The 21,346-nt window shown below is 35.3% G+C and overlaps 2 protein-coding genes and 1 pseudogene across 4 annotated transcripts; 1 reads left to right on the top strand and 2 right to left on the bottom strand.

Annotated features, from left to right (window-relative positions):
* Positions 1–1,930: 1,930 nt before the first annotated feature.
* Positions 1,931–6,578, bottom strand: LOC128549169 (uncharacterized). The gene is made up of 3 exons (XM_053525607.1): positions 5,426–6,578; positions 4,416–4,473; positions 1,931–3,575 (listed from the first exon to the last, which is right to left on the bottom strand). Exons 1-3 carry the CDS (start codon positions 5,675–5,677, stop codon positions 3,379–3,381), a joined length of 507 nt encoding a protein of 168 aa, XP_053381582.1. The 5' UTR covers positions 5,678–6,578; the 3' UTR covers positions 1,931–3,378.
* LOC128549170 (uncharacterized) lies at positions 5,220–16,628 on the top strand. 3 transcript variants are annotated; one of them, XM_053525610.1, is made up of 3 exons: positions 5,220–5,248; positions 13,929–14,066; positions 15,159–16,628. In XM_053525610.1, exons 1-3 carry the CDS (start codon positions 5,235–5,237, stop codon positions 15,232–15,234), a joined length of 228 nt encoding a protein of 75 aa, XP_053381585.1. In that variant the 5' UTR covers positions 5,220–5,234; the 3' UTR covers positions 15,235–16,628. The 3 variants fall into 3 exon arrangements, with proteins under 3 accessions (XP_053381585.1, XP_053381584.1, XP_053381583.1); XM_053525609.1 differs by lacking the exon at positions 5,220–5,248 and adding an exon at positions 7,988–8,022; XM_053525608.1 differs by lacking the exon at positions 5,220–5,248 and adding an exon at positions 10,330–10,783.
* Positions 10,922–20,524, bottom strand: LOC123530239 (uncharacterized; annotated as a pseudogene).
* Positions 20,525–21,346: the final 822 nt, after the last annotated feature.

The following is a 21,346-nucleotide window of genomic DNA, read 5'->3' as shown; positions in this document are numbered from 1 at the left end:
GGATATAATATCTTCATTAAAGAAATTTTAATGAATTAAAAATATGATTCAGTATAATTACATGAAACATTTTACACTAGATAGGTCGAAAGCGGGTTTTTATTTTTATTTAAGTCATTTGAATATTTAATTTCTTTACGAGTAGTTATTAACTTGCTATCTCTCGCAATCTAGGAATAATTTCAATTTCGGCTGTTTGTTTGGCAAACGGACATGCGAAGTGTAATCAACAGTCATATACTATTTCCCAAAATAGTAACTTACTAGATGGATATTATTACGTTATATGATTAATGTTTCCTTAATGACATATTGTTTATTTCGGTAACACTGAAATGCCAGTTTTCTTTTGCGTCGTTCGAATGGAGTTTACCGGTAAACCAGCCAGGACTATATGAACGTGTCATTTCCCAACAATAATTGAAATTTATTCGTATTTTAGCTATAATAACGAGAAACAATAACTTCCATGTTATATTTTTGATAGATACGTATCACTTATATACAGATAGAATAATTATTTACAGAGAATAAGAACTTTTCAGCGCCCTCTGTTGGAACAAAAAAAAACACAAAAAAAAAAACAAAGATCAAAAGGAAAACAATACCCTCATTTTTTTTATGAAATATAAGCAGCAACGTATTTGAAAGCTCAGCTTATACTAGCTTGTTTTTACCAGTTTGTCAGGAGGAAGTGGGTCATGACTACAGCAGTATAAGACAGAATGATTAGAATTTCATGGCTTTAATTTAGTAGTATCTGTCTTAAATCTCATAAGTGTGACATCCGGACATTCGATGCGTGAATATGTTGCGCATAATGAGAGGGTCGCATGGGGTTTGTTTTACATATTGGCCATGCATTCGAATGTAATGACGTATGTTAACCTTTGTGACAAATAAGCTGTTTGGCATGTTTCAACAACGCCACTATTTCATCCTCGGATTTAGTAATATGTAATCCGCGGAGCGCGTCCAGCCAGACAGTTGCCCCAATTAGCAAACTTAATTGCATTACAAAGTCAGTAAATGATCTATAACCTATACATATATAATGCATGGAAGCATGTTTCTAAAAACTAGTCTGCTAAATGCTGTCAAACCTGATAATTATAGGTTATTAGCTTTGTGTCGGGAAATATGCACGAGTTCTTCTGCGGAATAGGAGCGCAATATTCTTCCGCTGAAGAACGAAAGCATATTTACCGATGCAAAGATAATAACCTTTTCATTACATACGCATCTACACTTATAAATATTATGTAATTATCATAAATATGTTCAATAGCCCGAATAGGATTGACAATACTGAACTAAATAGAAAACAACACACACTGAATTACGTCACGCACCCGATATGAAATTCAGGCGTCAGTGTATGAAAAAATATTTACGTTTCCGGTACCAGTGTAACTTAACGGGGAATATAGAAACGAGCATGTAAATAATGATACGTATCATGTGATTATCTTCTGTGGCAAGTTACATAATTTGGGCTTTTATTTTGTAAAAAAAAGAACTAATTCTTTGACAGTTTGCATGCTTCTGAGGAATTACTTTACCAGATGTTTTTAGATTCTCCAAACATCTTTAGCATAATGGGATGACCTCGTGTGGCAACAGAACATTTTGGCAAAGCTCTTTGTTTTTTCAAATAGCTAATTGCACTGTTATTAACTCTACGTGTTTTTACCCTCTTGAAAGAATTCCTACACAAATGTTTGCAATAAGGCAATGTAAGCAGTATGTAACATTTGAATTTTTAATTGTTAAGGTTACTTGGCAAGATAAAATAGAGCGATGTGCAGCATGCCATTTTCATTGTCGGAGGTTACAGGGCGAGGTCATTAGGCAGTATTTCTGTCTTATCTTTAAAAGTCCTTAAGACGCTTTGGTTTATTACTTGTGTACAATATATGAACTTAAGGTATTCAAAATTTTAGCTCTTTTATTAATTTTTAAAGCCTAAAATGAAATTAAAACAACGTTCATGTTTACACAAAGAACATAATACCTGTTGAAAAATACAATTGAGCTACATATGTATAACAATAATTTATTCATAATATTAAAGGTACAGTATTTCCTTGCAAAGCAAAACCCTAAAAATACTTGCCTCTTTTAGACACAACTTTTATCACAGTTTAAAATATAAGATTTTACAAAAATTATCACTAAGACTCGTAAAATTAATTGCACTTTCTGGTCAAACATATAATACAGATTATTAACAAGTGATCCGCAAGTACAATTTAAGTATAGCGACAAGTTCAGGTATTTGTGAAAAGAAGCGCGCAAAACAGTTTGTATATTATTCCTTATATACTTAGTTCTACTTTTCAGTGATATACATTTCAAACACAACATTACAGATGAGAATAAATATAACAATGTAGCAAACAAAATGTACACAACAATATGAATTGTAATAGAAGTATTTTTTTCTTTCAAATATTAAGGTTTTCGCTTTATATCAAACATTGTCCCGTTTCATTACAGAATAATATAACATGATGCAGTTAATGCATTTGACCACTTACTAATTAAATCATTTTATAAATTATCATCTTTGCAAGCAATATGTACACATGAAACACCATATCAAATGGCAACTCTTAAAAATTGGTTATGAACATTTTTACAAGAAATTGATATCGAGCGTCTAACAATGAGCTTCTGAAATTTTATGTCATTGTAATCGTTCAATAATTCATGCAATACATTATCGCCAAAACTAAAGCCTATGTTACAAAATAATTCATCTCGTTTAAGTGTCTTTTTATCACATTCAATTGCTGTATGCTCCGACTTATCCACAAGAATCGAACATAAAGTGAAAATAGAATGGAAGTCATTTATTGTTATTTTCAAACATTAAATATCACATATGCTGCAAAAAATATTTTTTACATATTCATAAACCTGAACCCGTATAATAAAACGGTTATTGACTCTTGAGCCATTGGATAGGATGTGATATTCACCGGGAGAGGGCAGACCTCTACTTTCTGGTGAATATCGCATAGCCCAAGAGTCAATAATTGTATAATATATGATGAAGATTTTGTTAATGGTTATATTCAGACAATACTTGATCTGTATGTAATGGTTTCATATTACGTTTTCTTTTTATTGAAACACTAAGACTAAAATATAATTGTACTCCCAATAATAACGTTTATATTAAAGCCATCTTTCTCACAGAAAAATAACAAAAAGGAACGAGTAGTTTATAGCTCTGTTTATAACAAAACATATGCAGCCATATAACCAGAGCCACTGTGGCTACTAAGGCGTAAAAAAAATCGGAGAAAAACGTGAACGGTTTGAGAATTTGCTCATTGAATAAATGGCGTGGCGTATTTCCTTGTTTTCTTCTCAAGTTCCTTTCTCGCATTTTACGATCAGTTGTGTTTTGTCGTCTTCATTAAGAACCTTCCCGCAATTCTCGTTGAGATAAACTTTCTTCTCTTTGTGGTTGGCTATTTTGATGCATGCCATCAATAACAACAGCATCGGCACTAAACACAAGACAGTCCGTACTAGTACCGTCAGTAAACTTCGAAGAAAGCAACCTGATGTCAGAAAAACAGCAAAATTAGATCATCCTGCGAAGTGCCAAGTGTTTATTTTTTGTTTCGGTGGGGTATAATTTATTCAACAATTCAATTCAAATATTACATACAAGCTCTGTGGCTTTTTTCAATACTATACCAACATTGGTGTCACTACTTACTATAAATAATAACCAAAATGAATAAATTTGACTAATGAAATAAAACAGATTTAGAGCTGAGTCAGTAATATAACTGTGGTGCATAAATAACACCATAACAATTTCGTGCAAATATTACTATTCGATTCTTTTATAATTAGAAGTCCAGCGCTGCTAGAAATATCAATCGAAGGGCGCAAGCATAATAAGCTTGGCGCACTTTCGTTTTCTCCATTTGATATTATTACGCGGAGAGTTATTTTTAATTTGTTAAAGATTGTTTAGGAATCCACATTACGTAATTTACCTATCAATAGACGTTATATTGAGGGATTTTCCATAATGGCGTACTGCCAGTACTGGGAAAAAAATCCTACTGCGCATTTTGATTAAGTATACAGCCACATCATCTGTATTAAATTAGCCTTTACTCTGCTATATTTCTAAAATGGACTGGTCCGTCATTCAATTTCGGCAGTAACGCTTATTTTTCTAGGGGGTGTTCATTAAAAATTACAGACTGGATAGAGAACAGTGCAGGCTGATCTTTGTCAACTTACCATAAGCAGGCTAAATGGTACATACTGCATAATTCGGTCCAAATCGTTCTTTTTTCGTAAGGAAAAGAAAGAAAATGATCAAAACACTTTGATAAAAGTCCATAAAACATTTAAAGTATAACTTGACTAAATACACTTACGTATGTCCGATTCCTGTTTTGCGCAGTCCGAACAGGCCAGTTCCCAGCATATCAACGGCTGAAAAAGAAGTTGACATATACTAATAGAAACTTCTAACCACCCGCCCTCCCCCCACCGGATATATTTGGCCATATGTAGTACATGCATCAAATATATTGTACATTCAGAAAAATATGCTGTTGAAAACAAGAAAAAAATCGGCAAAATAGTACAAAAACTACGACCGATGTGCCAAAAACACAAGCAGTGTTAACATGAAACGAGAAAAAAAAGTGTTTTCCTGCATTATAAAGAAACTCTACATACATTTTATGTATATTTTGTGACTCAAAAATTGGGAAAACAATAAATACAATGACCCCACAGCATTACTCTATTTTTCGCTTTGTTGTTTTCAACATACTCGTATAAATATATGATGTTTTTTTTAAATGTACTTGATTAATATACCAATAGCAAAACTTGAGAAAATGCAAAGTGTCAGAATTTAAAGCGTTCGTGTACCACTTTCAGTTCCTGTTGTACTTGTTAAATGATTATATACTGATCGGTACGGACTCTAGGAATTTGGGTTTGATTTACTGACCGCTGTTAGGAAACCAAAATAACTTTAAGAAATTGCGTTGAATCCATATCAAGTACACGATTCAATAGCATTTTTTTGCAGGAAAATAAATGTGTATATAATATCGCAATTTATTCAGAATGAAATAACACACCAGAAGAAGTTGAAATTAAAATCACATGTAAAGATATACACATTAATCTAATCGTATAAAATGTTATTAAAATAGAAAAAAAAATTATTTGGACGTCAAATGCTTGAAAAAAGGTAACTATTTCAACTGTGTCCTTTTTTCATTGCCCATATCTTTGCTAAGCAAGTTGTGTTCTATTATTCAAAATTTCGTTGCACAGTAAAAACCCTCGAAGCATCAGGTTTTGAGGGCGGATACCTCGAGATGGACATGATAACGTCTTTTAGTATGATAGCAAACCAAAATCTTACCGGTGTTGTTGTATTTTCGAATTCATTTTCATCTACAATCAAGTCATGTTCTTCATTGACATCATCTGGTTTGATGCCACGATTTCCTAGTTTTTCGATGCGAATAATGATGTGGTCGCCTGTTCCTCCAAGCGGGGGCGTTGTAACACGTTCTTTCTCAGCCTTTTCTTGTGCATTTTCTAATTCTCCGTTGATGACAAATGCTGGCGTAGTTAGAGCCTTTTTCAGATTTTCGTTCGTCATTGCCGCCATCTATACCAATAATGACGCTTGCGAGACAAACGTTCCAAAGACAAAGATAACAAAAAATCACTTTCATGATTTCGTACTTTAAACAGAACATATTCCCTTCAATTAAACACGCGACTTTGAAAAGTCAAAAACTTAAAATGTTTTACATTTAAAAGTATCGTAACAGTGACATTTTCTTAGAAAAATACGGATCTACATTCCTCACCGTAGTTCTTATTGTCTAACATTTTGAAAGAATAAAAAAGTAACAATTATGTGGTATATTTTAGGCAGGTACGTTTTCGCTTATTTTAGATGCTGAGCTAAATTTATATTTTTAGGTATGTTTACGTTTTTGCAGTTTAAACAATTGATTTACATTTATTAAAGCTACCCTCCAACAGTTTGAATGAAAATTTTCAAGATGTTAATTTCCACCAAGTTTTGCACAATATAAATATGAAAATGAAAAATGATAAAGTTGGTGAAAAAAAGTTAGATTTTGGTAAAAATGCAAGAAGAATGTAAATTTTCTGCATTATTTCAAAAGCGTTGCAACGATTTAATACTTTCATACGAATATCTTGACACTAGTCACTTATAGAATACTCACATTTTCATGGATTTTTGACAGATTATTTTTCGCTTAAATGTATGGATTATACTCCCTTTAATACCTAGTAATGTAGGTTTATAGGTTAACATGTCTTAAAATCCTTGTCATCCTTGAATTAACCCTCTGCAAATTGGCATCATACCAGAAAGAAAGCTATGTTATAACCTATCTCTAGGTAGAGAATGTGATCATGAACGGAAAAATACACTTGCTCATTTCAGTCTCGCATATCTCGCCTAAAACGTGAAGTTCGGCAAATGAGTACTATGATATTTGAACATTTGATCATTTATCTTCCGCCAGGTTCGAACTCACGAACGCTGGTTTTAAATTTGAAGTAGGGTAGTTTTACCACTGGGACACTTCGCCTGCTTTTTTTTAGCCGGTGCCAGCGGTTTGTACATGACGTACACGGGGTATTGATACTTTGTGAAGACCAGTTAATTTCTAAGTGGAAACCTTCGCAGTTACTTTTCAAAGTTACCTATATGCAACAGACTCTCTTTACTCACGGGAAATAACCTAGGATGTGGGGTTATATAATTTATAGGATATGAATTAATGAACTTTTAAACCATTAAGATTCAACTTGTTGCGAAAAAAATCCTTATTTTTGGCCGGAATTTGCTTTTATCTGATTTAAGATGAACAATTTGGTATGGGTAAGTAATTTCAAAAGTTTACCCGTAATATCGGTGATTTCCGTGTGATTACGTATTCGCCGTAACAGACTTCGGCATTCTCCGTCTGGTTGCTCGATCAAGCAACATTAGCAGCCGAAGAAAGCCGAAGCTGCATAGGGAGATTACGTGATGTCACATAAATTGCATATTGTCATTACGGACCCATTACCTAAAAGTTCTGCTTTTGTTATTTTTTTAAGTGATATATATAAATTTATAGGCCTATACATGGGTAAGTCACTTGTGACATTTGTACAGAGATTTTGGGGAAAACACACGAATAGTAATCCGGTAAATTATTCCAAGCTGGAAAATAAAGTGAACAAAATTCCACATTGTGTTAAAGTTAGATGCAAACAGAACGTGCTAACAAACCAGTTTCATTTTCTTTTTTAAATAAGACTATGTTCATGAACATAAGATGTGTTTTCGGTAAGGTGGGATTCACTTGTTCGGTTAGTTTTTTATTTGTTGTCTATAAAAACGACCTTTACCTACTTTCCGGCTGTGGTTGACAATTGACAATACAATCACAACGCCAAAAATGACGAAACAACCTAAATCATTTAAAGAAGTACAAATTAAATATGATTGTGTATTTATAGCAGTACCATTCTATTTAACAGAAAACGCTTTTACACTAAACAGGTCGGAAGTGGGTTTTGTTGAATAAGATTATTCAAATATTTAATTTCTTTAGTTATTAACCTGGTAAAAATAATGGGACTATCCCGCAATCTAAAAATAAAATAACTTCTGTTGACATGTGCAGTATAATTAACAGTCATACTATTTCCCAAAAATTATTATATACAGGATGGAAGTTATTACGTTACATGATTAACATTAACTATTAATAACACTTTTGTAATGGTTTCCTAATTGATATTCGTTTATTGTCCAAAATACACAGAATGTTATAATGTCTACGTGATTCTGTAAATGATTATGCCATACAGCTGTCTGTTATCCTTTCAGATAACATTAGAAAATATTACATAATAAAGGTAAATTAATTCGCCCCCTGTGAATGAAATATCCGTATGAATGGATCTTTTTCGTCTTTGGTAAGGTAAAATTCAATGACATAATACACACACTGTTTAATATGCAGAGATAAAGCTAATAAATCATGCGAAATGAGGGATGTATTTAACAAAAATATTTCTAATTAAAATTTTATTGAAACACTTAAATATGTTTATGTTGTTTAAATGGAAACGGGATTCCTCGTGATAGCTATATGACCTCGGTCTATAAATAGCTCATCAAACAACATTACGAAACCAACCAGACTTATTGCACAGTTTCATTCATCACAAATGTTGATATGTATTATATTCCTTGCATTATAATTATAAAAGTATTACTTTTACTAGGTATGGTTTTGCATATAATACAATAAAAAATGAGCACAAAATGGTTTGAATGTAAAAGGGAAGCATAAATTAAAAAAAAAATCAATTCTTCCAGATCAGTTGCTAGGTTCTAGGGGTTGTTTGTTGTTTTTATTTTTACAATTTCTATACTAAACAAGTTCGTTTTAGAAACATTCAGTAATATTGTAAAAAGTGCTTTGTCTACAATTTGCTTGGGGTTGAGGGAGGGTAGATGTAAGCGATTTTTGTGTAAACACCCGTTTTCAACAGTATTTCATGGCGGTTAATAATCCTTGCAGATTAGAGAAGGAACAGGACTAGACCAAAATCATTAACAGTCCGGTAGGTAGCGGAGTTCCAACGGACTGACAAAACAATCGCCCCGTCAGTACTTCAGTGCTTTGATTTATGAAATACAAGCAGCAGCGTATTTGAAACTAGCTTGTTTGTATCGACTTGCCTTTAACTATGTACAGCAGTACAAGACAGAATGATAAAAAAAAATAATTGAACCGCACCATGAGAAAACCAACATAGTGCATTTGCGACCATCATGGATCAAGTCTGGTCAAGATCCATGCTGTTCGTTAACGGTTTCTCTGTAGAATTTAAAAGTGAACAGCATGGATCCTGACCAGTGTATATACAGGGTCATAAATTAATTAGGAGTAACATTTTGGTCACATCACTATATATATAATATACATAACGAGTATCTGGGAACATTTTTTTCCGCACATTTCAATACGTTTTAGAAGGAAGTAAAAACTTAACAACGAATTTTCATAAATAATAAACATATTTTTAGTTTTGAAACTTCCTGGTTATGTGTTATGCTTACAAAACTTACTTTACAAATACTGCTTTCTGTTTTAATACCAGACTTTTTTTTAGGAATAGTTGTTTATATGGGAAAAAGTAAACGTAAAACTTTTAAGGTATCTTTCGGTTACCGTGAGGTTAGCATGCCCTAAACACGCTACTCTTACGCCATCTCCACCCCTAATCCTTTTACAGAGAACATAAACTATTTCAGGCGATGTCATGTCTGTTCTGTTTTATAGGTTTAACCCATATAGTCGAAGTGGATAAACGTCCGTTTTCGTTTTCGCTTTCCTTTTATTCAAGTCAGTATTAAGGTGTAAACATGTAATTTAACACTGTAAAAAGTTGAATACACATATACGTACATTTAGATATATCATAGTTCAAATACTTTTCAAATAACTTTGCGGGGAACGGAACCTCTACCGATATCACGCTGTTACAGTTATGTGGATATATCGCTGTCCTCTACGTACTTAGCCAAAAGAACTAACAATGCACAAATATTATTTTACAGCCCTTTCTGTAAGCATAAAATTAACTGAAACAACATTCACATTAAAACAAAATACCTCTGTATTACTTATACATACACTAACTTTGTTCACGCAAAGCAAAACATAATGCGTTTCATCAATATAATATTAAGATATAACTTTTATCACAGACAAACCAACACTGTACAAGATTTGCTAAAATTATCACATGTCAAATTAATTATACTTTGAGTTCAACATAATTATAATACTGTATGATATAAGTAATCAAATTTAAATATAGCGACATACGCTGTACAATTTCATTTACATATATGAAAAGCAGCTTAGCTGGCATGAGCGTCCTCTAAACAAAACAAAGTTATATTCTTTCAAAGTTGTAAGTTCCTTTCTCACATTTTTCGATCGGTTGTTCTTTGTAGTCTGCATTAACAACCTTCCTATAATTCCATTGGAATCAACTTTCTTCTGTTTGTGGTGGACAGTTTTAACGCATGCTAACAACAGCAATATCACCAATAAACATAATACAGTTCGTACCATTACTGTCAGTAAAGCTCGGAGAAAACATCCCAAGAACAGAAAAAAATGAGCAAACTGTTATAGAAGACCCTTTGTACTGTCACAAGAAAATTGTTTTCAATATAAAAAGTATTTTTACTCATAGTAAGTCTGCGGCTGCCATGGTTTCTTTCGCAATTCGAGGGATGAAAGCGACACAAGTTTAGTTCATATAAATACAGAAGCTACGTACTATGCGGATGTTTGTTCTTGATTAATTAATCAAGATTTTCCACTCAAAAATTGAAAATAGTACCTATAAATATGCATTATATGATGGGTCTTTCAATGGCATATTGTCTGTTATTTGATGTTTTTGGAAAAAAGAATGGAAGCCATGCTCTTCTATGCTTTCACGTGTTTGCACGTCATTAAACCGGTCACCACTGTTGGTTCGAAAACTTGCATGGATTGTGATGATACCATCAAAGTGGCTTACAGAAGGCCGATGGTTGTATCCAGATGCCCGCTCGTGCCCGAAACGGACCAAACGAAGCCCACAAGGGCACCTGTTGTCTTCATCCGCCATTAAAAGCTGGGAAGTCGTCATGTGACCGACCTAAGAGGTAAAATTATGACTATAAACCAACCAAAATCAAAATCAAGTGTCATTAATCACAAGTTTCGTTTTACCTACCGCAGTGGTAAAATTCATAAATCGGTCCAAATTGACGTACAATTTGATAGAAGGCCACAAAACATTTACTTACGTATGTCCGATTCCTGTTTTGTACAGTCTGAGCAGGTCATTTCCCAGCATACCAAAGGCTGAAAAACAAGTGAGTGCGGGTATAGTTATAGTTTTCGTACATATCTAAGGTTCTGTATTTAATCGAGGTATTCTACTACCTGACACGAAAAGGAGAAAAAGTAAGGCGATGAAAGTGGCCCGTCTCCCACTTTCGGTAATAAGTACGAACATTATGAACAACTGGCCGCCATCACGTACTCATAACAAAATAATCCCATACAAACCTTTAGTGCAAATATCAAATTAAATGAAATGAACATACAGTATTATAATTTACTGAGAAAAAAAGAAAGAAGAGAAATTAATAAATTGAAAATTTACATTGTAAAGATCTAATAGCACAATAGCCATTTCTAACAGACATCAATTAAATACTGAGGCTCCTTATACATGAAAAAGTAAATATATCGTCCTTGCCCTTTTCTGAGCAAAACGAACCATGTTCCTTTGCATATACTAAACCCTCTTAAGATTTGGAGGGGACTTGATAAGGTTGCTTAAAATGATGGAACCCCAGTCAAACTGAACCAAAATCTTACCGGTATTGTTGTATTTTCTAATTCATTTTGATCTTGAATCAAACCGTTTTCTTCGTTGATACCACCTGAATTGATGTCGTGATTTCCTAGTGTTTCAATGCGAAGAATGATTTTATCACCAGTTCCTCCAAATAAGGGAATGAGCTCTTTCGCATGTTTTTCTCCGTCATGGTCTCATTCTTCGTCGATGACAAAGACTGGCGTAGTTACAACTTTCTCAGATTTGTGTTGGTCATTGTCTATCTCTTCATATCTGTCGATAATGACGTTTGTTTTACATCTTTGTACAAAAAGCTCAACAGAGCAAGAATACAATTTAGCTTCATGGTTTATAGTATAAACAGTATCTACTGTAATGATGATACCCGTTTTCCATCCTTCTTTAATCACACAAGTTAAATTTATGTCTTCACGGAGAACGAACAAAATGTAGTACGTGGTTTCAGTTCACTACTTAAATTTGTTTGTCAAATGGTTTTACAAATGGGCCGCGCCATGAGAAAACCAACATAGTGGGTTTGCGACCAGCATGGATCCAGACCAGCCTCCGCATCCGTGCTGTTCGCTTACAGTTTCTCTAATTACAATATGCTTTGAAAGCGAACAGCAAGGATCCACACCAGTCTGCGAGCAAGCTCGTCGCAAACCCACTATGTTGGTTTTCTCATGGCGCGGCTCAAATTATTGTTGAAAATTATGCAACAACGAATAACCATCCAAATCTAAAGAAACAAAATTGAGGCTCAGCTGACATGGAGAACATAGCTATTTATCATTGTACAAATGAAGAGAACAACATTATTATACACTAGTATGACTGATAACAACGAACTCAATTAGCTAAATAAAAATTAGACACTTTAATCCATAACATTCATTCAGTACCTCTATGCAAAAAGTTAATCTAAGACTTATGTAAGTGAGATCTTTGAACTTTTTAAATTCTTTTTTTATGTCTTTTTATTTTGTTTTGTTTTAGTTTTATCTTTTGTAGATACAGGGTCAATTAGAATACTCCAGTGCAATTAATAAACTTGACGAAAACAGTCTTTCCTATTCTATTTAACACGGATGAAAATGTCTCAAATCCCAATTTATTTATAACGATTGAACACGTAACATACGAACTATCATTTTTAAATGCAATATAAGCAATAATTACTTGTTTAACTTATCTTAAACATTTAGCCAGTACCTTGTTCTAATTGATTTTAGAATGAAGTAGGTCATGGTTATATATAGGATAGCATTGTCCTAAATTTTATTTAGAGCGTTAATTGAGCCGCACCATGAGAAAACCAACATAGTGCATTTGCGACCAGCATGGATCCAGACCAGCCTGCGCATCCGCGCAGTCTGGTCAGGATCTATGCTGTTCACTAACGGTTTCTCTAATTGCAATATGCTTTGAAGGCGAACAGCATGGATCCTGACCAGACTGCGCGAATGGTTGGTCTGGATCCATGCTGGTAGCAAACGCTCTATGTTGGTTTTCTCATGGCACGGCTCAATTATAAACTTGCAGAAACACAAGTCATTCTAAATTATTCATTTTTTGTATACTAGAGTGATTACAACTAGTATGAAATGATTCTATTTTCACGGTCTCGTCATGCAAGTTAATTTTAGGTTTTAGGTTGGTTATAAAAACGTATAATCTCCCCCACCCAGCCCCTCACCCTCGGTTCTGTTTACAAAGGTACGCGTTGTTCCTATTTGTCTGTTATGTACGGCGTCTTGAACTGTGTTTAAGTTGGCCTCCATGTCCAGAATAGCATCTTGGCATTGATCGAATGTTTGTAGGAAAATTGTATAATCCAATTAGCTTATTATACTTAATCTAAATTTACACCCTTCTCAGACACTAAAAAGGAAAGCAAAAAATTCCAATATGTTATCTACGCACTACTTCCTTAGTGTTGTGTTATTGTTCTTTCCTAATGTAATAATAAAAGATTTACTGATTTACTGGCTTATCATAACTTGGATTCCAATCTGAAAATTTTGCTTACCTAATTCTTGATCTACCAGCAAATCGATACTGGCTTACTAGTTGCCTTTTTTGTAAAATTAATGAGCTGTTTCTCAAAATAATTGGACATTTTCTAAACAATACCAAAGGTTTCCAAATTAAAGAGATATCTTTTTAGGGTTTTTATTCTGAAATGGTTTCTTTAATTATCTAATTTGGGATTCCAAAAGTAAATTGATAATCATGGTTGTTGGTATATAAAAAGCTATTTCATCAGAATGTTGTCATTATCTTTTATGAATACTTTGGAAAATCTTTAATTTATAAAGGGTGGACATCAGAGTACATATTTCAGTCTCTACGTCGAAAAGGTCTTTGTGGCGTAAAAGTCGTGCAGGAATTAGGTCATTTTACAATTAAAAAATGTTAAAGAGCCTTCTGTGTTTTAGGAGGGAAAAGCAGCCCAGATGCGTTTACGAAGAAATAGAAAAGCGGCAAAGACAGACCGGTTTGAAAGAGTTTATGGCTAGAAGGGGCGTTAACTGGACTCCTGGAGTTAATGCGGGAAATAACCGAAATAGTCGAAGGTATTTTTGATTTTGTAGCTTTGATTGTTTAACTCGTGATTTAATCAGGAGAGGCAAACTTGTTTCCATGTCCTTGTTTTTTAATTAGACAAGAATAAAAAAACAACAACAACAACAACGCATTCACTTTCATCCCTTTATATTGAAAATACCTCTGCCATCCCAAACTTTTAGTTATTGAATTGTTTTTTGATTGCTTTAAGAGATTTAATGCTAATGTAGGCGATAAAATAAATACAAAAAGATCGGAAATAAGACGATAAAAATATAAGTTTCCTTTAGGTGGTTATCAGGATCACTTGGTGTTTACAAGTGAGTTGCTTGGAGTATGCTAAACATTATGGGATCAATGCTGTTTACATGTGGTCTGATTATGATTAATGTAGACCACCCGTTATGAAAATCGGCAGTTTCCGTACGATTTCGTATCACCGTATGATATTTCGGCATCCTTCGGCCATAACAGAATATTGCTTTTCCATAAACACCGAAGAATGCCGAAATAGCATTCGGAGAATACGGCATCGAACGAAAAATGCCGACAAGCATTGTCATTACGGGTCCACTGCCTTACCTTTTTTTTGGGTCGCAGTTGTATATAATTGATCCTTCAGTTATTTTTTCTACATTTCATATTTCTCTTCTTTTGTTATTGAGTTTTACATCATTCACAGAATTACAGATGAACATGTTCTAAAGGTCACCTGCATAACATAGCTGCTTGCTTTAAGCAGCCTGTCAGCCATCTTACAAAATTTACTTTCTGATCTAATTTCAACTTGCCTTAAGCGGCGACCTCGCTTTAGCAGACAGTGTCGCGTCCTTGGCTGGCTGCTGAATAAAAATTTGGATGTAACCAGTTTACCACAGTATTCCCGAGTCTTAAAAGTAGTTAACAAGTTCCCTAAATGAAACAATAGCATCGAATTTTTACAACATCTTAATGTGACAGATCATTTTCGTGATTTAAAAGGAACATTGCAGTTTTAAAAAATGTTAAAGTAATTGACCGCTTCACTGAATTAAATAATTAACATTGCATTTTTATATAATGTGTGTGCAAAATTAAGTTCCTCTATTGTTCCATTGCAGAGATCAAGACGTTAAGGAAGGCAGCAAGAGAGCCTCTAAAATAGCCGGACAGATTAGAAATCATGTTAGAATCTGACAGCTGATTAGAATCTCCATCTTTGAAATATACTATTATTTCGGTTGAATTAATACCTCCCGGAGACTCAAGCAGCACATGCGCACTCTCGACAGAAATTGCGGAAATAGCATATCAAGTTACCTTGGAAGTAAAGTTCGAAATAACTGTTTAAATTTGAATATTACATATGACCGGCTAACCTGTACGAAAAAAGGACCTGTTTTACAGCTGTAAAACGTCTGTAAAAGTCCTGTATTTTGAAATAACAACTATTAAAGACCTGTAAGTGGAAAAATGATCAGAAATACAGTTGAAATTTTCAGGTGTAAAATATGAAGGTCTCAATTTACAGCTGTAAAAATTTTACTGTTGAAAGTTACAGCTGTAAAATGGTCATGTCTCAAAATTACAGCTGTAAAATTTTTGGAGGGAAACATGAGTATTGTCAGCCATCTTTATTGCATTTTGGCGGGATATAACTGAAATTCACACAGACATTACATCTTGTAAAATTTTGGAATTTAAAGCGGTATAGTGTAAGTACAGATGTTTAATTATCTGTTATAGTTGTAAAAGGACATGTATAAGTACATACATTAACTATTTACTCTATGCTGGAAGCCGATAAGTTTAATTAAAAGAAATAATTACAAGATATTGTCATATGTTTTCATTACTGACAAAGAAAGTTTTATAAACAAGATCTGCATATGTTCTATTTATCCTACTCTTGAATTTTTCTGTTGCTATACTGTAATCATACCACATATACTTACGTACTAGATCATTTATTTTGCCATTTTCATAGTAATTGCTAACTTATCTAGAGAAATGCAATTCATCCTAAAACTTTTTGCACCTCTACTTTCGTCCCTTAAAATAATGCCTTCTTTTTCAACACCTGTATTTCTACAGCTGTAATTTTTGGTCATTTTTACAGCTGTAACTTTTTTTCATTTTTACAGCAGTAACTTTTTTTCACAGGTGTAGCTCATTTGCATATTTCGAACTGTTTTACAGTTGTTTGACAGCTGTAAATTGAAATCTACCGCTGTAAAATCAATGTTGTTATATAAAATCTACAGGTGTAAATTTGGAATAAGCATGGCTGTTATTTTGAACAAAAATACAGGTCTTTTACAGCTGTAAAATTTCATACAGGAATTACTGTCTAATTTGATAGAAATAGTGTTTATACAATGAATATTTAGACGCATCCATCGCAGTGATTTACTGGTTGGACTCACATTTAGCTATATGCATTATATGTTTAGTTATTGATTTATTTGTTATCGGGATTGGTGCAATATCTTTTGAGTTCCATTGTCATATGTGCTGTCATTATTATTTCGTTTCAGTTAAAATGTTGTTTTCTTTATGTGTTTTCAATAAAACGTTCAGTTTGCAAGGTCTTTACATTTACAGTTGTACTTACTTAAAATCCAAGATGTTTATCTCCGTCTCTGCCGTTTCGTTCAAGGCTATGAGCAGAATCTCACTTTTCCCGACCTCCACTATCAACTACCTCTAGTTGTCCGCCAATAAAAACCCGGACTGCCTGCCACTGAATCTCCTGGCTGCCTGCAACTAAACCCCTGGCTGCCTGTCACTGAATTCCTGGCTGCCTGTCGCTGAATCCCTGGCTGCCTGTCACTGAATCCCTTGGTTGCCTGTTACTAAATTCCCTGGCTGCCTGCAACTAAACCACTGACTGCCTCTCACTGAATCACATGGCTACCCGCTACTAAATCCCCTGCCGGTCTGCAACTAAGCCCCTGCCTGCCTGCTACTAAATTCCCTGGCTGCCTACCACTGAAACCCCTGGCTGTCTGTCACTGAATCCCCTGGCTGCCTGCTACTAAACTCCTGGCTGCCTGTCACTGAATCCTCTGACTTCCTATAACTAAACTGAATCCCTTGGCTGCCAGCAGCTAAAGCACTGGCTGTCTGTCACTGAATCCCCTGGCTGACTGCCACTAAAGCCCTGGCTGTCTGTCACTGAATCCCCTAGCTGCCTGCAACTAAAGCCCTGGCTGCCTGCCACTAAAACCCCTGACTGCCTATAACTGAATCCCCTGGCTGCCAGCAACTAAAGCCCTGGCTGTCTGTCACTGAATCCTCTGGCTGCCTGCAACTAAAGCCACGGCTGTCTGTCACTGAATCTCCTTGCTGCCTGCAACTGAAACCCTGGCTGTCTGTCACTGAATCCCCTGGCTGCCTACAACTGAAGCCATGGCTGTCTGTCACTAAATTCCCTGGCTGCCTGCAACTTAAGCCCTGGCTGTCTGTCACTGAATCCCCTGGCTGCCAGCAACTAACGCCCTGCCTGTCTGTCACTGAATCCCCTGGCTGCCTGCAACTGAAGCCCTGGATGTCTGTCAGTGAATCTTCAGGCTGCCAGCAACTGAATCCCTGGCTGCCTTTCACTGAATCCCCTGGCTGCCTGTCACTGAATTCCCTGGCTGCCTGTCACTGAATCCCCTGGCTGCCTGTCACAGTATCCCTTGCTGCCTGTCAATGAATCCCCTGGCTGGCTGTCACTGAATCCCCTTGCTACCTGTCACTGAATCCCCTGGCTGCCTGTCACTGAATTCCCTGGCTGCCTGTCACTGAATCTCCTAGCTGCCTGTCATTGAATACCCTGGCTGCCTGCAACTGAATCCATGGCTGCCTGTCACTGAATCCCCTGGCTGCCTGCAACAAAAGCCCTGACTGCCTGCCACGGAATCCCTTGGCTGCCTGCAACTAAAGCCCTGGCTGCCTGTCACTTAATCCCCTTGCTGCCTGAAACTGAATCCCTGGCTGCCTGTCACTGAATACCCTGGCTGCCTGTCACTGAATCCCCTAGCTGCCTGTCACTGAACCCCCTGGCTGCCTGTGACTGAATCCCTGGCTGCCTGTCATTGAATCCCCTGGCTGCCTGTCACTGAATCCGTAGGCTGCCTGCAACTAAAGCCCTGGCTGCCTGCCACTGAATCCCCTATCTGCCTTGTGCTGAATCCGTAGGCTGCCTGCAACTGAAACTACCGGCTGCTTGCAACTGCATCCTCTGACTGCCTTCCACGGAATCCGTTGGTTGATTGCCACTGCATCCACTGGCTGACTGCCGGCGACCTGCCAATGAATAAACATCTTTACTCCAATAAATTATTTGTTTTATTAAATATATAATATGAAGTTAGTCATATCGCACTACCCTACTGAATTAAATGCCCTGTTTTCTACTGACAAGCTAAGGTTCAGGAAACCGTGACCTTTAACTCATTGGCATTTATCTTTTTTACGAAACACGAAAAAACAAAACAAACAAACAAAAACATCATAACATGTCTACCAGGACTGTCTTTTGCCTGACGGTATCATTTAGCTTGTCCGCGTATTTGTCCCAAGACATACAGGAGCACAGTGTGCCTTTTAGTAAGTATCGTTCTGATTAGTGATAGAAAACTGTACTTGCTTGAGTACTTTTCTTTGGCCAGGTAGTCTTTTCTGTCTGTAATCATATGATTATTCTCGTCAGTGTTTAAACGACTTCTCACTGGATAATCGGCTATCCTGACGCCCGCTGGGTAACCGGCTATCCTGACGCCCGCTGGTCAAAAAACCCCGCCCGCTGTAAATGGGTAGGAAGAGTTTTTCATGAATTTCTACTTGATATGAAGCCAATCCTTGCCATTCAACTTGGCAGTTTTGTCAATATAGAGCCGTAAGTCCAAGCCAAAAAGATACAAAATATGCATAAGAAGGGACACAGTAGGGCATACTTTGACAACAGGACTGTTTTTAAAACTTGCTTACGCCTGTATTTTCGATAACCAACATCTGAGTACGACTGCCTATTGCAAATACCGCCGGCTATATGCGACAGTCATGATTTTTTTCGCTCATACATTTTCATTGCTAATACCATTTCTCAGAAAGAACGTAGAACCCCAAAATTTCACACAGATGCTCCGAAAAGATACATCAGTTAAACCAAACGATCAAACTTTTCACAGATTGTTTATTAAAAAAAATTTCAGACTGAAGATTTCTTAGGGAATTTCTATAAATCTAACGATAATTTTCAGACCAAAAATTGGAAATGTAAGCTATGTCTATCCCTTAACAAAACTGCCAATTTGAAAATGAATGAAAAATTCTGCCTATCTATTTACAGCGAGGTTATTTTTACCAGTGCTTTTTTTTTGTCCAGCGGGCGTCGGCCGGTTATCCCTTCATCTTCATTTTAGAAGCATACGGAATTAGACTGATTTACGTTCTGATTTAGATAACCATTATTTATAGAACGGATCTATACGGTATGTAACTTTGAACTGTCATGCATAAGTTTCAGGTTTAAACTACACGTCTTTAAAAATAGATAATGTAATACAGTATATTAATATAAGTAAAATATACAAAACACCAGCTGTACTGGTCTTCCTATAAACTATTTAACTATCATGTATTGCTTAAAATTATCAAACATATTTCATCTAACTGCAAATATTTACTAAAACATAATTAAAAGATTAAATCTATGTTTAGAGTATTACATGTATAGTGTATTATATTTCAGAATTCCTGTTAAACAAGAAACCACGTGCTTAATCTTGTTATTTTGTTCGCTGTTTTGCTATGAGAAATAACTGAAAACAATAACGAGGAATAAATAAAATATCGAAGAATTTCGATTATTGGTTCTACAGTGAAGAATATTTTTCTGTAACTTTTAGATAGCATGAACGTGGCATCATATGGGACTTGGCAGGTAAGTTATATTCTGACAATGTTAAAGTGTGTTTGCGTTTTAGGCTTTGATGAACTTTTTGATAAATAACATAAATGAAGTATAAACATTTTTTTTTACATTTATATAAGAGTTACGTTGGTATACGTAATAGCAATTATATGACTGTCGTGTTGCGACTGACACAAAAGTCCGCTCGTACTTTTAAGTTTTATTATTGTGTCCGGTTTTTGGTATCATAGTGTCCAGTTTGTCTATACAATAGCTGCTATTATTTTTACTTGGTTGGGTTCTTTGTTTCTATAGAGTATTATTACAGCTTTTATTTTATTAACTGAAAAAGATATGACCTTTCTCCACAAATCCATTTTAACACTACACCGAAACGTTACTGAACGAAGGTAATTCCTACCAATTTTGTAAAACAATTTCTCCTAATTTTAAAGTGACAAAACATTGTTTATCATTTCTTTTATAATTTATAGAATGACACATTTCCGGGTGGGGGAGTTACCTTACCTCCGAGAGGGTATCCAAAAGAAGAATCTGACACAGGTATTTGCGATTTTTTTCCATTATCGTAATGTGTGTATACAGTAATGCCTAACAAAGAAAATTATGACTGTGTGTGTATAATATTTACCATTTGTGTGTTAGTTGCCATAAATTTAACTTCTAAATGAAGAAATAGTAGATCGAACCAGAGGTTGGTCTTAGTTTGTTTCTTTCTTTCGTCCTTTCGTTTGATGTTTTACTTTCTCTAAATATTTGTGTAAATGACAGTCATCTACACGTCTATAAATACGATGTTTTATGGGCCTGTATTCATTCAACGTGGCTAATCTTTAGGATATTTGTCTTTGTTATTTTACTAGATTTTCCAGAACTTTAACAATTATTTTTTGGACATGTAGATCTATATGGATTTCAGATGATGTACACTTAGTCACATTACGGCTGTTTGTGTTCGTGATCGTCGTAGTGATGATGTTTGGAGTTAGTATTGGATGTTACCGCATCAGAAATAAATGTAAAGAACCTGCAATCAATGACGACCTTTGAGTGTCATCGAAGGCCGCAGGTAGCAAAACGTCTGAAGTTACCTTCCACGAGTTTCGGCACGTCACAGGCAAAACAGTTTTGCGTACCACCAGTTCCACCCTCAGGAGAGTCCGCGATTGGTTAATCTATACAGTCATTTTGTCTAGATGAAATTTGGCGTTAAGGTTTCAAACATTCTCATGCTGAACGTCGTTTTCATGAAATAAAGAACAGATGACGACTACTGAGTGTCAACAGATTGTTCGGAAAACAAAACATGTTATGAATGGTAGTAATTATATGTGTACGTGTTGTTGATGTTTATGAGCAAAACTTTCCTGATGATATGCTCAAAAT

This window comes from Mercenaria mercenaria, chromosome 15, assembly GCF_021730395.1.
Source record: "Mercenaria mercenaria strain notata chromosome 15, MADL_Memer_1, whole genome shotgun sequence".
Lineage (NCBI taxonomy): Eukaryota > Metazoa > Mollusca > Bivalvia > Venerida > Veneridae > Mercenaria > Mercenaria mercenaria.
Note: the sequence above shows the minus strand (reverse complement) of the source record. Positions and strands in the feature narration are given on the sequence as shown.

Excerpts from the sequence above, each read along its gene's own strand:
- LOC128549169 (XM_053525607.1), bottom strand. The coding sequence starts at position 5,677 with ATGGCGGCAATGACGAACGAAAATCTGAAAAAGGCTCTAACTACGCCA. Across the intron at positions 4,474-5,425 it reads TCGAAAATACAACAACACCG|CCGTTGATATGCTGGGAACT; the intron begins GTAAGATTTTGG and ends CTTCTTTTTCAG. Across the intron at positions 3,576-4,415 it reads AAAACAGGAATCGGACATAC|GTTGCTTTCTTCGAAGTTTA; the intron begins GTAAGTGTATTT and ends TTCTGACATCAG.
- LOC128549170 (XM_053525608.1), top strand. The coding sequence starts at position 10,680 with ATGCCCGCTCGTGCCCGAAACGGACCAAACGAAGCCCACAAGGGCACC. Across the intron at positions 10,784-13,928 it reads TCATGTGACCGACCTAAGAG|GAGGGAAAAGCAGCCCAGAT; the intron begins GTAAAATTATGA and ends TCTGTGTTTTAG. Across the intron at positions 14,067-15,158 it reads AATAACCGAAATAGTCGAAG|AGATCAAGACGTTAAGGAAG; the intron begins GTATTTTTGATT and ends GTTCCATTGCAG.